This window comes from Medicago sativa, chromosome 1 (genome assembly GCF_051527215.1).
Source record: "Medicago sativa cultivar Bolivia chromosome 1, Bolivia_mono, whole genome shotgun sequence".
Classification (NCBI taxonomy): Eukaryota; Viridiplantae; Streptophyta; class Magnoliopsida; order Fabales; family Fabaceae; genus Medicago; species Medicago sativa.
In genome coordinates, this window is record NC_140749.1 from 73,276,580 (window position 1) to 73,292,559 (window position 15,980).

The following is a 15,980-nucleotide window of genomic DNA, read 5'->3' on the forward strand; positions in this document are numbered from 1 at the left end:
TCCTTTTTTTATGGGCAAGGATGTTGATGCATGTTTTTGGCCAGAGAGGGAATCCTATTAATTAGGAGTTAATTAATCTATATTTAATGAAGGAAGACTTTCATTTTTTTTAGACAAAATGAAAGAAGAGATAGGAGCAACTTCATCAAACTCTTTTACACCTTTTCGTTCCAATCGTTGTTCTCTTTTATAAAAAAGTTAGAGAATAATTTTTGTTAGCTTTATGTGTTGGATCAAGTAAACAAGTCTCATATCTCTAACCATTTTAGTTATCTCACTTTGATAACATGATTTTTCTTCAATTAGGATTACAACATTATATATACATATATTAATGACTAAATTACACATGAATAGAAGACAAGCGGACAACTAGCTGCGTCGTTGGACCTTTCAGATGGTAAAATTGATCATCGTAACACAATATTCATGCACCTAGGAGACATGACATTATTATGCATAACCCTCTGAACTGTGTAGAAGGTCAAACACTTATCGTGCTAGAAAACTAAAAGTGTCAAAAGCAAATTGTATAAAAGCATGTTGATTGTCATACTACACTTTTAGGGTTACATGTCTTACCGTAAAAGCTCCGACCTCTAATCCCACAAATGGTAAAACTCTAAGTATCTAATAGTTGTTAATCATGAGGGAGGGAGTATCTAGTGGGGTTCATGTAAATAACCAAATTAGGGTTAACCTAACAAAATTTGAGAGCCCAAACATTAAAAAAAGTTGCCATAAAATGATTAAGAACAGAAAGAGAAACATATATTCTTCAAAAAAAAAAAGAAAAAAAAAAGAAAGAGAAACATATATTTTATACTAAATAGATTTGATCGTGACCTAAACTTGTGTTTTAAAAGGAGAATCTATCTTTACCTTAAAATACAAATAAAAAATTTGGAAAGTTATTTCATTTTTTGGGTGTGGAATAATGTTTTCTATTGAAGCGAATTACTTGAGGTAAAGTTTATCTCTTTTTCTTTTATGAAAATAATTTAGAGTTATCCACATTTAAAATTTAGAGTTATCCACATTTAAACTTTGTCTTTTTACTATTAGACTAAACCAAAAGCTAGGTACAATTTGACTTTATTAATGTACAACAAAAATAAGTTTATTCCAGGGGGGCTCTTCATATGTATACGTGTGAGGTCGTTAAAGGACATTAAATCAATATGTTGTTTCTTTATATTGCAATATTTGTTTATCTATATTTTTTTTCCTGTTACCCTTCTCTCACACCATGAAGTTGCATGCATTGGACATGAATGTTTTTATTCCCAACGAAAATGCAAAAAAAAAAAAAAAAAAAAAAGTATCATGCAAAATTGTTGGTTCAAAACAAACTTGCATGAATAAATAGTGCTTAGAATATTTATTTTCATTGTCTTTTTTCCTCCCCAGTCCCCACCTAGAATCTACCTCGACTGTGTTGATCCTGTGCCTTTAGTGTGTCCCCATTTTTATGTGGAGCGAAATTGGCATGTTTGTTGTTAGAAAAGGAATCAGGTGCTTTGAGCAATAACGCTATTGCTAAGGAGACAAGTAAGACTCCACCACAGAATAGTTAAACTTAACAAACAATTTTTATTTTTTTGAACTATTATTAAATTAATTAATATATACTCAGAATTTTTTTGGTCACCACTCACCTCATAGCTTGCGCAAAACGCTAACTAGAATTTTGCAGCAGAATATATTGACGGTCATGTATAGCAACTTATTAATTACTAATAATGTTTCTAGAATAGTATGGTCAATAGCAAAATTCTCATAATTATTGGTGATGACATCATGACATATGGCTGCTTTTAATTAAGAATATATTATACGGCTCTTTTAGTTCCACTTTGAAGCTTTTCAAATATTTCAGTCCCAACATCTCAACTAGCCCAGGCCACCTACCTGAAGGGGATAAAAATTCAATAATGGTTGTTATAGGTCCCAACCAAGTGAGACGCTGCAAGACAGAATATACTTTTTTTCGACTTTAAAGTCTCTTAATTGTTCGGTAGATATTGGGATGGAAACAAATTCTAACATAAGCAAACACTAGTATTTATTTATGTTACATAAGCAAGCATTAGTATATTGCAATGCTTAAAATATACAAATTAGTTGGCCTGGTGAAGGGTGGTGGTTATTTTTAATTAATTGGCCAGCAGGTTTCGTTGTGGACATATACCAAAGAACTTGAAAATCTATATTATTAAGGACTTTCTTTGTTCTTGATGTTTGATTTATGTTGTGTTTACTATATCAATTTGCTTTCCAAAATGATGCAAGCCGTCAAGGACAAGGATTCCTTTTAATTCAAAGTTTCCAACTAATAATTTCCACCTTTTTATTAGGTATTCATAAATAACACGACATAAACTTGCACAAAACCATTTAGGTGTAGGATGGTTTAGCTTAAAGTTTTGTTTGGGCTGTTTTTTTCTTTGCACATACCTAAATTCATTAGTGATTTGATGTGCATTTGTACAACACGTAGATCCCCAATTAAATTATTAATTTCTGCCATTTAGCCATCCACCTATTGCATTTGTTATCCGTTTCATGTATCTTTCATTAGCCACCAACCAACTAGATTATATGGCTCAGCATTATGCATAATATATTCAAGATAATTTAACATTTTGGGTTAATTCAACATCGTCCAATATAGTAAAGGAAGAGGGAAATCAATGTTATATATGTTGACTGAATTCTTCTTTATAAATCATTGGAAAACATTTTAAGTTTGTATTAGACTTTCTTCTTTTGTCTTATATTCTTGATTACGAGCGTCTATGATAGTGTAGTTAGGAAGTGTGTTTTGTTGATTGTAATGGCGGTGCAAATATGTGATATAAGATACTCACTTTGAAAAGAAGATTGTTGGATTCAAATATAAGTGGTTGGTTTGACATCGATTATGAACGAGGAAAATGTTATATTTATAAGAGAGATACAGTATCTCAATTTCTTGATACCAGATCATTACCTCATTGTTACTCCTTACCCTTTTACCAAACTCCTCAATGATCAATATGTTGATCAGATACATTACTTTTTTTTAATCATTATAAAACATTAATCATTAAACAATTGAATCTTTTGTTAATTATATTATGAATTCAAACTCAAATCACATCAATAAACTTAGAAGTATGGAGCAAGTGTCAATGACAACCAACAACTAAACAATCTTAAGCGACAACAATAGATGTAGATCTAATTTAGCAAAGTGTAAAGCGCAATTATAAAAGAAACAATATAAAGAGAGTAAAGAGTAGAGGAACAACACACTAAGAATTTGTTTACCCAGTTTTGGCCGACGATGATCTACAATTGGGAGATGAAGCATCTCCCCAATCCACTATCAAAGATCATTATAAAGAGATACAAAGAATTACAAGAAATTAGCTTCAATAAGCTTTCTAAGAGAAAACTTAATTTCTACCATTTTCCAACTTTATTCCCTTGATCAAGAGAGTTACACAGGTGACAAAAAAAATTAGCTTCCAATGTTCTCCAAAAACATCACTTAAATTTCCCTCATTTACCCTTTTACAATCACTCGATAATTTTCACTCTCCCAAGGTGTTTATTAAGTCTTTCCCAACTATATAATCTCGGCTTAAGTGCAATTTTGCCCCCCTATTTTGGCTGAATCGGAATTTTACCCCCCTATTTTAAAACTCGGAATTTTACCCCCTCAATTTAATGTTTTTCGGAATTTTACCCCCCCTATTTTGAAACTCAGAATTTTAACACCCCAATTTAATGTTTTTTGGAATTTTACCCCCCACCACATTTGATGTTATTATCCACCTAATTAATTATTTAAATTAAATAATTTTTAGTTACAAAAAATAAATAACTTTTTAATAAAATAGAAAAAACTTTATAAAATACCTTAAAATGCAGAAAAAATTCTAAAAAAAATACTAGAAAATAAAGATAAAATGTAGGAATTGCAATAAATGAATAATTTTTTAAAAAAATCAAAAAAACTTTAAAAAACACCTTAAAATGCAGAAAAATACTAGAAATAAAGATAAAATGTAGGAAATAAACCAGAATAAACGAAAAAAATTCCATTAAAAATACATGGAAAATTCCATTAAAAAAATGTAGAAAAAATTCTAAAAAAAATGTAGGAAAATTCCATGTATTTTTTTTTTCTGTTTATACTGTTTTTCCATATATTTTTAATGGAATTTTTTTCGTTTATTCTGGTTTATTTCCTACATTTTATCTTTATTTTCTAGTATTTTTTCTGCATTTTAATGTATTTTTTTAAAGTTTTTTCGATTTTTTTTTAAAAATTATTTATTTATTGTAATTCCTACATTTTATCTTTATTTTCTAGTATTTTTTTTAGAATTTTTTCTATATTTTAAGGTATTTTTTAAAGTTTTTTCTATTTTTTTTAAAAAGTTATTTATTTTTTGTAACTAAAAATTATTTAATTTAAATAATTAATTAGGTGGATAATAACATCAAATGTGGTGGGGGTAAAATTCCGAAAAACATTAAATTGCGGGGGTAAAATTGGGTAAAATTCCGAAAAACATTAAATTGGGGGGGGGGGGGGGGGGGGGGAATTCCGAGTTTTAAAATAGGGGGGGTAAAATTCCGATTCAGCCAAAATAGGGGGGGCAAAATTGCACTTAAGCCTATAATCTCTCACGAAAAGGCATCAATCATTTACCCTTGGCATATACATTTTCTAAGAGTTTTCTCCTTTTGGTTCCATAAGATTCACTCAAGTAGCACACAAATCTCTCACACTATCATGTGTTTCATAAGCCTTGAATCCCACCCAAAAGCCACAAACCCTAGCCTATACATTTTCTAAGAGTTTATTCTTTTAGTCCAATGAGATGAGATTACACAAAAAGAACAAGTTTTGGTCTTTTATACACTTCAAAAGTTGGAAAAAAGACCACATGGTTATCTTGTGCGTCTAGTGCAAACCCCTATGCACTTAGCGCGTACTACTCAACAACTAATACAATTCATATTGTATTGGCATGCACACCTAGCACACCACACCTTACGCCTAACATGTGATGAAAAAACCATCACATCATTAAGCCTATGTACGACTTTGATAAAACAGTGGCAATAAATGATCATTACTCTGGATGATATGTCATATCTTTTGCAATTATTCATGGTAGGCTGATGAACCATTGAGTGCGAATGTCCGAAGAAAAGGGGGTTGCTTTGCTTAATAAGTTGTTGGTGTGGACATTGAAGCTGCTTATGATGAGTGTGATAAATTGAAGCTGATAATCAAGAAGGTTAAGATCATTTGCTTGGATGGGATGAAAATGAGTATCGTGTACGACGATCTACATGGTACTCTGTAGTATATTACTGAAGAAACAAAATTGGCACTCAATATTGAGTCGCACATCGGAGGAGGTGTTCCGATGATTTAATATATATTTTTATTTTTTTATTTCTCATTAATGATGTATATCGTAAGTCCGTAGCAAATGTCATTTTGACTGTATATAAATATTTTCACTTTTGAATATTGAATGAATTTTTGAGTGTAGAATGTTGAATGGGTTGTGTTTGAATGTTTTTAAGTTTGTTTGAGTGTGTTATGGCAATGCATTGTGTCACATTCTCCTTCCATTTTGCATTATGCGTTCTGCTTTTGAATTTTTGAAGGGCTTGTGAGCAATTGAAGGGGCCTAATAAGCAATTTCCTCAACATTGAGTTTCGTTCTTCTTTCAAGAAAGCCCAAACTTGAACCAAACCATAACAAAGTCCATTTCGCACTTAGCATCAACAACTCAACCCTCCTGCGTTTCCATTGTTCGCGCGAAGAATAGCAAGATGGAGAATGAAGCAGAAGAGCAAAACAATTCAACAAACAAGAAAAGTTCCACTGTGATACGAATCCCTTCATATCAAGAAGTAATTGAATCTTCACAAACAAAATCCACTCCACCGTCTCTATTCGTTCCGTCTCAAACTTTTTCCCAAGCGTTTGCGTTCGTCAAATCCTCAGAGTTTTACTCTCCACCTCCTTCACTTCCAAAGTATTCGCACTTCTCATTTCTTCTTCTAATTCGTACATTTTTTAATCATATTCGTAATTTTCGTATTCGTAATTTTGATTAGGGAAAATGCTCCATCGAACGCTTCATCTTCAACACCGTCAACATCATCTCCTGCAACTACTAATGTTCCTGCAGCTTCATCAAAATTACCAAATTCAAATTCTCAACCTACTCAAAATCGTAATGCAATTCTTGTCAGCAATAGACAGGTCAATTTCATTTTATAATACTTTAATAATATTGTATATGCTTCTTAATCTTATGCATATTGATTTGTTAGGGATTTGTTAGGGTTTTTATGATATTGTACTTTGTGCGAAAGTGATTTTTTTTTTTTTTTTTTTATCAGAAGGGGAATCCATTGCTGAAACATATTAGGAATGTTAGATGGACATTTGCTGATGTTATTTGTGATTTTTTGCTTGGACAAAGCTCATGTGCTCTCTATCTCAGGTTATTTTTTCTTTACAAATCTACTTCAAGTTGTTGTAACTTGTTTGATTTTCTAGTGACGCTATAGTCGTAGCGGAATTTTAACAAACCGGTATTGTTTTGCAATCCCCAGTTGATAACATTGGTTTGCCAGTTTGTGCAGATAGATAACTTGTTCAAGTGAAATGCTTTCTATTATCTAAGCGTGTTTTGTTAGTTATTATGTAGTTGGCAAAAAGATTGGGATGCTTGAATTTTTTATAGCATTTGGTAGACATATAAAGAAAGGGGAAAACAAGATATATAAGTTTTCATCTAATGTGCAATAAACATATTAATAGTAGAATAGAACAGGATAGGAGGTAAGATACGAGTACATTTTGGTTCCACTAAAAATAATAGAATAAAAAAAAACAAAATAGAAAAAGCTCTCCCTTTCCGTTCTCTTTATGCGGCAAAAACTACCTTCATATCAAATTGCGAGTAATTGGTGGATCTCTTGGTGCATGCTCTTCCTCCATTACTAAGGGGTATATGTGCCATAATTAGATATTTGATATGATTGCATAATAATATTCATATCAGCATTTCAATTTGTTAGGAAAAATTTATAGAAGAATGCATAAAAATAGGATATTTGACCAATTAAATTTTGGCTGACCATACATGAGAGATAATGGACGATTATTATTTGTACGTGTTACATACTGCCACAATGGATTCTTGCGTTTCTTGTCAAACTTATCTCGTAACAATAAGCATCTTCTAATTCATATTAAGTATCTCAATTAAGTGAATCAACTATGTTAGGTACTCATGTGGAACTTTCTGGTTTATCTTTGAGCTTCTTGTTTTCTACATTATCTGTCTCCTTTTTGTGGTTTTTTAGTTGGACATCCGAGAAGACGTTATTGCTCTGCTAGATGGTTTTAATATAGTTATTTTTATGTATCAACTTGACTAAAGTGGATGATTTTGATGCAGTCTTCGGTATCATCTGCTTCATCCAGACTACTTATACTACAGAATAAGGGAGTTGCAGAAGAATTTCAAACTTCGTGTAGTTTTGTGCCATGTTGATGTGGTGAGGCACCCTGCTATGTACTCAATTTATATTGTCTATTTTAGTTTACCGTTCCCTATGATCTATTTAGAAATTTGTAATTTAAATATAGCCATTATTATATTATACAATGAAGTGACATTTTCTGTGTTTTCTTATTAATGATTGCAGGAGGATGTAGTGAAGCCTCTACTTGAAGTTACAAAAACAGCTCTGCTTCATGATTGTACCCTCTTATGTGGATGGAGGTGTGATTGACTCATTGACACTCCCTTTAATTGTGTGTTTGCATTTTTTTTCCTTAAGTTGTAGAAGCATGAGAGCACTGTTATTATCTTCTATACTCTTAACAGACTTCTTACTTAATTCCTATTCTTTTTTTAAAAGGTCTTACTTAATTCCTATTTGAAAGTATTATATGACTACAAATCAAATATTTTGTTAAAGATGGAAGTTCTTTGTTACGACATAATGAAGAATGTTAATGGGAATAGATATTTTTTAGACTTTTTACTATGTACATCTTTTTTTTTTTTACAATTTACTATGTACATCTTGAAAGGACCAAGGAGAAGAAAAGCTTATTGTGGCTTCTTCTAGAACTTTTGTATATTTAGCATATAACTCATACCATTTAAAGTAGTATGGGTGTGAATTTCAATGTCTTCAGTAGCATCCGGCATTCCTCTTACATGTCTAATTGATTTTGTATCATCCCTTTCTATTGTTTTATAGCCTGGAGGAATGCGGCCGTTACTTGGAGACCATAAAAGTCTACGAAAACAAACCTGCAGATATTATTCAAGGCCAAATGGATACGGACTATCTATCGCGGGTATGCTTGTGTTTTATTCTTCCTATACATTAGTTTACTATGGATGTTGGTACTTTCAGAAACAATATTAAAGTTGCAATTGTTAAGTTGGTTATTTTCTAAGCTTAATCATCAAAGGCACTGATGCTATTTTACTTTCAACTGTAGCTAACACATGCCCTAACAACAGTCCGGCATGTCAACAAGACTGATGTAGTTACCCTTGGTACCAACTTTGGGGTATGCGTTTTGTTTTTTCGCACACATACATATATTGATTGATCTGTTCGCAAAAGATTTTGATCAAATTGGATTCCTGTCCTTTCAGTCTCTATCTAACATAATGGGTGCATCTATGGAGGATCTAGCTCGTTGCCCTGGCATAGGAGAGCGCAAGGTATATTACCAGTGGAATAGGACAATGATTCATAGTTATATTTTTGAGGATGTTGTTGCCTAATTTGGTACCACAGCCCATTGATATAGATCAAAAGAACTCTAAATATTAATATGTTTCCTGATAACAGGTCAAGCGCTTGTTTGACACTTTTCATGAACCGTTCAAGCGTGTGGAATCCATTCGGCAAGCCATTCCAGAGACTTCTGTCCAGAATAAGCCAGCTAGTCAAGATACATCTGTTGTAAACAATACCGAATCTTCCTCTTCTCTTGAAGACAAACATAAGGACGCAGACAGTGCAAGCAAACGTAAGAAGAAAGAACCTGAGTTTACTGTCAAATCTGCCCTCTCCGTAGCTTTTGCCAAATTATCTGAAAGAGCTGGAAAGAGGAACGTCTCGTCAAAATTGAAGGAGAAAGAAGAAACAGTTGTTGTCAGAGAATCAGATGCGGAGACATAAAATTACCGCTTATATTATCAGTGGTTGTTTAATAATTTTTCCTCAAGCAAGATAATTTCATGAGTTCCAGAGGGATAATCTCCATGATTTTACACCAACAGTATTCTGCGAGGAGTGTTATAAGGGAAACAGCTGTACTTACTAATTGAAGGAGTAGTTAGTTGGTTGGTTGTAATTTGACAAGTGGACTTTTAGTTGGCTAGGACAAGTTTAAACTGAATGGGAATGAAGAGAAGGTGGCTTATAGGATTTAACGCTATAGGGAAGATTGGATTTAATTTATGGTTACTGAGAGGGAGGGCCTATCAAAGTTCTTAGGTTGAGAGATATTCTCATCTTCTGTACACTGTTTACCCCGTCGTCTCCTTGATTCCAAAATCACATTGATTCCGAATTGAGGGGAAGAGCTTCATCAATAATAGTTTCTGTTGTATATCAAACAAAAAAAATATTTCCATTGTTTGTTTGTTTCTATTAGTGTTAACCAATTTTCTGAACCAGTTACGAACTCCTCTTGCCCAGCCCCTATATATATCTAGGGTAATTTTGGGTTGTGCAGGTTTACAAGAGGACATTTGCTTAAAAAGACAGTTAGACCCAGATTTCAGTAAGGGTTCTGGAAGTTATAATCTTACTACAAGTTACAATATACTAATAAATTACTACATAATATTCGACTAAGCAAAAAAATTATAAAAAAATGTATCTCCATATGATCTATCTCCTAGGAATTTACTGCTCACGTTTCGTGTATATTACATCTTTACACATTATCAAGATGCTATTAGAAAAGTAGTTTCTCCTTTGCATCAAGAAATATCACACAGATTGATATGTAGGGCATTTCACTACAAATAGACTATTATAGGTAACAATTCCCCTGAGTTTTGGTTTGTGTGGTAGGATGAGTATAATTTTCTTGCATATTTTTATGACAGAAGTATCCGCTGATATGACCTGCTGTGATTTCTGTTGTGCTTACATGCTTTTTTGGAATCCCTCGCCTTCAGCGGTATACAACAAGTCCAAACAGGTCAGCATTATTCCGTTAAACTCCTTACATCTATCTGTCTGTATGTTATATTAGTATTTATCTTCATAGAAATATGAAGGAGCTTTCGATATAGCTGCCATTTCACCCTATGCTAGTGCCTAAAATTTAGCACTTCTCCTACAGCCAGAAAGAAAGAAGCGGGATCAATTGATCACCTTCGTTGCCTTTAAGTTGAAGCTTTATGTTGTAGGTCGTTTTTCATTAACCAAAAGTTATTCAGTTTGATTTGAAGTATGTTATTGAGTTTGGTTTCAGGCAGTGATTTCTTGGACTACAAAATTTGTCGGTAAACAAAACTCTTAATGATTCGATATTAATTTCATTATAATACAGAAGAAATGTTCTCCTTAATTTTAGAAAGTTCACATTCCTCTTAATTTTGTAACATATCTTAGCAAGTTTATCATAACAAAACCAATCCAAGAAAGATGTTAATATTATGGATATTTATACCATTATATAAAGGGAACTCCAAACCAAGTTAACTAATAATAGCTACAAATTTTGGTCAAACCTTTTCCTGGACAAATTTACCCTCAATAACAGTTTTTTTCCAATTTGAAATTGAAATTTACTCTATAATTTAAGGGAACTCCGAAACAAACTACTAGTCATGAATGTTAAAACTAAAATTTAGATATTACGAAATTGAAAGAAGCAAATTAAATTAAAACACATTATACAATAATATATATATATACACACACACACAACCAAACACAATAGAAAAAGCGGATAGACAAGCATGTCAGTGCCCGTCTTTCCGCCAATTAAAATAACATAAACATCTAGAACAAAGTGCGTCTATGAATAATGCAAATGGTTATATCCTTATTGGCCCTTTAGGCTTATATGAATTGTCTCGGTTTTTCTCCTTTTTCACCTCTTCACCATTCAGTAGAGGTGAAGGAATGCTGCATATCTAAGTTGCCAATTGTGGATGTCCCATCAAGTATGATATTGCAATTTTGCACCACATCTGTCCATGAACCATTTCAGTCCAATAAGGCAAAGTAGTTTTTTCTAGTCTGCTTGTGCTTTTCTCAAACAGGACTTCGAAGATACTGCACACCTAATAAATTGGTATTTGTTTCTGAAATCTTAGGGAACTGGAAAGAGAATGGGCTCTCACAAGTGGTATCAATGATTGTACAACGTCTGTCATGAGTGGCCTGTAATCAGCCTCTGGCTGTATGCACATTGCTGCGATGGCAGCTACCTGTAAAACCCCGTAGCAACAGAAAGTAAATGGTAAGTTAATTGATGGTAAAAATATTACCAGTCCAAATCACTAAGTCATAATTATGAGAATAATAAGAGAAGAACGGGGACTGAATAAAATCAAGTTTGACCTGAACTAAAGCCTTCTTTGAGTACTGCCCGTGTAGAACTGGGTCAACCATTTCCACAACTTTTTCTCTGTTTGTCAATCTTGGAAGAGCCTGATGAATGACAAATATCTAATGTCACAAAATGAAATATGACAGTATTACAAGCTCAATTAGGTCCTTCAGGATCATTATTATTTTTTTCTTTGGTTATATATAAACAAACTGATCTTGAATAGTTTCAAAGTAATATTTTCTAACCCAAGAGACGAGGACGTGTTCTCCAGTGGGCCGCTTAATATCAACGGGTACACGTCCTGTTAGCAATTCGAGAAGAACTACACCGTAGCTGTAAACATCCGACTTTGTAGTAAGCTTACCCGTGGAGGCGTACCTACATTATATCCAAATTAAACAGACAAATTAAATTTATGCAATATATTATTAAGTTGATTTTTTAAAAGCAATTTCTAGGTTTCTTTGGGACATGTAAAAGAATCCTAGCTAGGAATTCAATTTGTCTGTGGTCGGCAATCCTCAACATTCATACAATAGGTACATCGGTGGCCGTTTAAAATATGAACCGTCCGAGTTTGATTCAACGGCCACAGATGTATCAAGTGCGTGAATGTGGGGGTTGGCAGACCATCCAAATTCCCTAGCTAGCTAGTTTTTAAAATATAACAGCCTGCTTGATAGAGACTGGTGTGTGACCACGTGCATGAGTTCTTTGTTTGAGATTGCAAGTTATGAACTGGTAGTGGGTAACGATAGATGTAATGGGGTACTCTACTCATATTACTCACTCTGGTGCTAAATATCCAGTGGTCCCCAACACACGGGTAGAAACCTGGCCATTTTTCTTCTCTGATCCCATCTTAGCCAATCCAAAATCTGCCACCTTTGCACGGAAATTCTGATCCAGTAAAACATTATAAGTCTTGAAGTCTCTATGTATCACGGGTGAGACAGCATGTTCATGCAGGAACTCCAAGGCCCTGGCACAATCAAGGGCTATCCTCATCCTGGACCACCAATCCAATGGCTGAGTTTTATCGTTGAGGGAATGAAGATGGTGTTGGAGTGTACCATTTGGCATGTATTCAAAAATCAATAACCTGTGGTGTTGATCAGCACAATAGCCAAGTAACTCCACCAAATAAGGAGAACGCAATTGGCTTAGGAGATCGACCTGCCATAAATGTCATTTAGTCCTCACACCCATGTGCTAGATTTTAATAAAGCTCACAATATGAGTTGGCAATTAGGAAGGACTAATGTAATGTAAAGATAAAATAAAATAATGTGCATTTCAATTCTCATGGTCCCAATTTTGATTGCAAAACGCCAGAGAATTCTGTGCAAGAGTTAATAGAAAATACTATATTACTGTCAGTATTTCAAAGTTATAGGAATATAAATTATTATGATTTTCATTTAATGTTACTGTCTAATTCATATGATAACATTCGTATACTGTTAATTAAAATAGTTTTTTTTCTTCTTCTAAAGATGTTAGATATATAAACTTAAGAATAATTCATAGTACATCCCTAACAAATACATTGCTCTGGTCACACGTGATGCCATAAATTAAGATAGGAGCAAGAGTGTACATTAAGGATGTCATATGATAGGTTGCGCAAGTCCATCCTCACATTAAAATAAACTGTTAGTGTTAGTTAACGACTTGTCATTTGTTTTCTATTTTCTTTGTCAACATATAGAAGTTTCAGTTTTGATAAAAGACAAAAACATTGTTCTCTGTACAAACAGTGAGTTAACAAGAAAAGGAGATATTGAGAGAGAGCAGGTAACAAACAAGAGATGTTAAATCATTGCATACCAAAAACAAAGAGATATATTAATAATATATCACTCACCTCTATTCTGAATGCACGCTCTCCTTGCTTACCCTCACTGTGAAGCAACTTAATGGCTGCCAAAGTGCCATCACTTAAGACTCCTTTATACATCAAACCATTGATTCCTCCATTACCAATCTCATTTGCTTCATTGAAACCATTAGTAGCAACTTCTAGCTCCTTATAAGTGAAAACTTGCACTCCTCGAAATTTAGGTGTTGGTGGTGTCCTGCTCAAATTTCCTCCATAAAGACACCCACCTTTAACATCTGAAATCAATGTTTCACACCAACTATTTATTAGCTTCAAAAGCCTCAGTCATCTAAACTTACTATAAAAAATTTAATTGACGACGAAAATTTAAAGATTTCTTTTTTTTAAAACTTTGCTAAATATTTAATGACATGAATTTCAAATTTCCTGGTCTCTTTTTGATATGGAATACATCTAATGATACTATCTATATATTGTAAAGACACTCTTCTGACCATACCTCCATACTCACTTATAATTCAGATAGAAGAAGTTCATACAAATTTGCATATATAGTATCTGTTTGGCCAAGTAAGAACATGGTTGCAATTAATTGATATGAACATACCTGGGCTAGAATCACAGGACAAGATTGTTGGAGCAATGTGTCTTCTGCTTGTATCATGAAGCACTCTACTCTCGCAATCATCTTTGCAAACCCCATTTTTGCTAGAAGACTTTTGGCGACGGATCAAGCATACAACCAAAAAAATGGTAAACAGGAGCATAATTAAGGCAACCATTGTGATGATTATGATAATGGTTTTGAAGGGAAAATGTCCAACATGGTTATGGTAATCTTTTTCTGAATGTAAGTGATGGTAATGGTGTATGAAAGTATGGTTCTTTGTAGAAATAGTTGGTGGACCTGCAGGTACAGTGGTACTTGAATTAACTTCCATTGGTGACCACAAAGAAGGTTGAGATATTGGAAGGCACAGAAGAAAGAGTAAGGGAGAGAGGTTTTGTTTATAGTAGTAAACAAAACAATGAGGATTGCAAGGGGAAGTATTTGCTAGTTTTGAGCCTAAGAGGACATGACATTTGTTTCTATCTTTCTCGTGAATATTTAATCTGTGGTTTTAGACTTTTTGGTGTGTACTTCATTCGTCCATTCTTTTGTTGTTATTTTCTATAGAATTGTCTCTTTCTCAGTATTAGAAAATCCTGGAAGCATTTGCACGGGTTTTTCAATCATGCCCTCCCTTCAATTATTCCCCTAATTTCATGTAAAGTTTCACGGTATATAATTTTATTTCGGTTTTAGTACACTGGAAAGTCTTACTTTTTTATGGAAATCAAGGCAAAGTGTAATTTATAAACATTCATTGTACTCATTCCATGTCCCGCCTTTTAACTAAGGACAAAATTGCGAGGAGTTGCACAAGATCCAAATTAGACAATACCTCAGAAAAGCGATGTAGTTGGCTTTAAATCCGAATCTTAGCACTAGGAGTGTCTTAGCCACACACAAAGGCCGAAGACCCTTAGTTTCTTAGCCTAGACTAACGGCTATTGTTCGGATACTCCAAAATGTCTCATGTTACATGGGCGTCGAGGCCAATAATAGTTTACCGAGTCACTTCGGACTTGAACTGGGTATCAAAGTGTATACAAGGAATATAAATAAATTTGCTCTTCTCACAACCAAAAATTGATCATTCTCATACAAACTAACGAAAATACCCTTGCGTAACTTAAGTCACATTCGCCTTATATCAACGTGAGTTAAGTCATGCAGCCTTATACCACCGTTAATGTCTCACGTTACATGGGTTGTACTAGTATAACATTTTCATAAGTATGCTTTGGTGAAAGTAGAATGGATTTGTAGCATGTCTTTTCTCATTCTTTGTTTGGAGAAAGAAAACAAAAAGGTAATTGTGCTTTTGGTAGGGTGAAGATAAGTCAATTTATATATTCTATATATAGTGCTTGGAGGGGTCAACCCTGTTGGACCAATTTAACTTGTGAGAGTGAAGTAAGGGGATGAGATGAGTTTACTAGGTAACTGTGCCTTGCATCTACCAGCAATTTGGTATTTCTACCAACCAGACACTTCCATGCATATCTACTAGGAATTTAGCATTTCCACCAGACACTTCCAATAATAATGCCCTCAAGTCACATGCATAACTCAAAATGGCAGAAGTCAATTCTTAATCGTGTGCATGCTTTCTTTTTTTTATATCATTTTCTATTATGTGTAACCATTCGTTTTGGTTTGTGTTAATAATTTTCATTTGGTTCTGAAAGGTTAATTAGATAAAGAAGGGACAAAAATAAGTACTTGCATTTGGATACTGATATCAACTATAAACTCAGTAAGAAACTTAAACAAAGTCATATATTATAACTAATTCTTTGTCTTGCTCGTTTTTATTTCAGCTGTGATTTGATTGGATTGCTCAAATATATATATATATATATATATATATATATATATATATATATAT

The 15,980-nt window shown here is 33.4% G+C and overlaps 2 protein-coding genes and 1 long non-coding RNA gene across 3 annotated transcripts; 2 read left to right on the plus strand and 1 right to left on the minus strand.

The window, feature by feature from the left end:
• Positions 1-5,802: 5,802 nt before the first annotated feature.
• ERCC1 (nucleotide repair protein) lies at positions 5,803-9,744 on the plus strand. Its single transcript, XM_085734743.1, has 9 exons — positions 5,803-6,054; positions 6,137-6,284; positions 6,425-6,528; positions 7,492-7,591; positions 7,742-7,818; positions 8,306-8,405; positions 8,553-8,624; positions 8,713-8,781; positions 8,912-9,744. The coding sequence occupies exons 1-9, from the start codon at positions 5,849-5,851 to the stop codon at positions 9,242-9,244; spliced, it is 1,209 nt and encodes a 402-aa protein (XP_085590869.1). The 5' UTR covers positions 5,803-5,848; the 3' UTR covers positions 9,245-9,744.
• Positions 9,745-9,940: 196 nt separating this feature from the next.
• LOC146957208 (uncharacterized) lies at positions 9,941-13,021 on the plus strand. The gene is made up of 2 exons (XR_015022408.1): positions 9,941-10,277; positions 11,404-13,021. It is a non-coding gene; the product is annotated as an uncharacterized LOC146957208 (long non-coding RNA).
• LOC146957209 (Protein kinase superfamily protein) lies at positions 10,939-14,524 on the minus strand. Its single transcript, XM_085734736.1, has 6 exons — positions 14,093-14,524; positions 13,510-13,760; positions 12,433-12,818; positions 11,888-12,020; positions 11,651-11,740; positions 10,939-11,517 (listed from the first exon to the last, which is right to left on the minus strand). The coding sequence occupies exons 1-6, from the start codon at positions 14,424-14,426 to the stop codon at positions 11,371-11,373; spliced, it is 1,341 nt and encodes a 446-aa protein (XP_085590862.1). The 5' UTR covers positions 14,427-14,524; the 3' UTR covers positions 10,939-11,370.
• Positions 14,525-15,980: the final 1,456 nt, after the last annotated feature.

Coding starts and splice junctions, on each gene's coding strand:
- ERCC1 (XM_085734743.1), top strand. CDS start 5,849: ATGGAGAATGAAGCAGAAGAGCAAAACAATTCAACAAACAAGAAAAGT. Junction 7,819..8,305: donor ACCCTCTTATGTGGATGGAG/GTGTGATTGACT, acceptor ATTGTTTTATAG/CCTGGAGGAATGCGGCCGTT. Junction 8,782..8,911: donor CTGGCATAGGAGAGCGCAAG/GTATATTACCAG, acceptor TCCTGATAACAG/GTCAAGCGCTTGTTTGACAC.
- LOC146957209 (XM_085734736.1), bottom strand. CDS start 14,426: ATGGAAGTTAATTCAAGTACCACTGTACCTGCAGGTCCACCAACTATT. Junction 12,819..13,509: donor AGCGTGCATTCAGAATAGAG/GTGAGTGATATA, acceptor CATTTATGGCAG/GTCGATCTCCTAAGCCAATT. Junction 11,518..11,650: donor CAAAGAAGGCTTTAGTTCAG/GTCAAACTTGAT, acceptor GGGGTTTTACAG/GTAGCTGCCATCGCAGCAAT.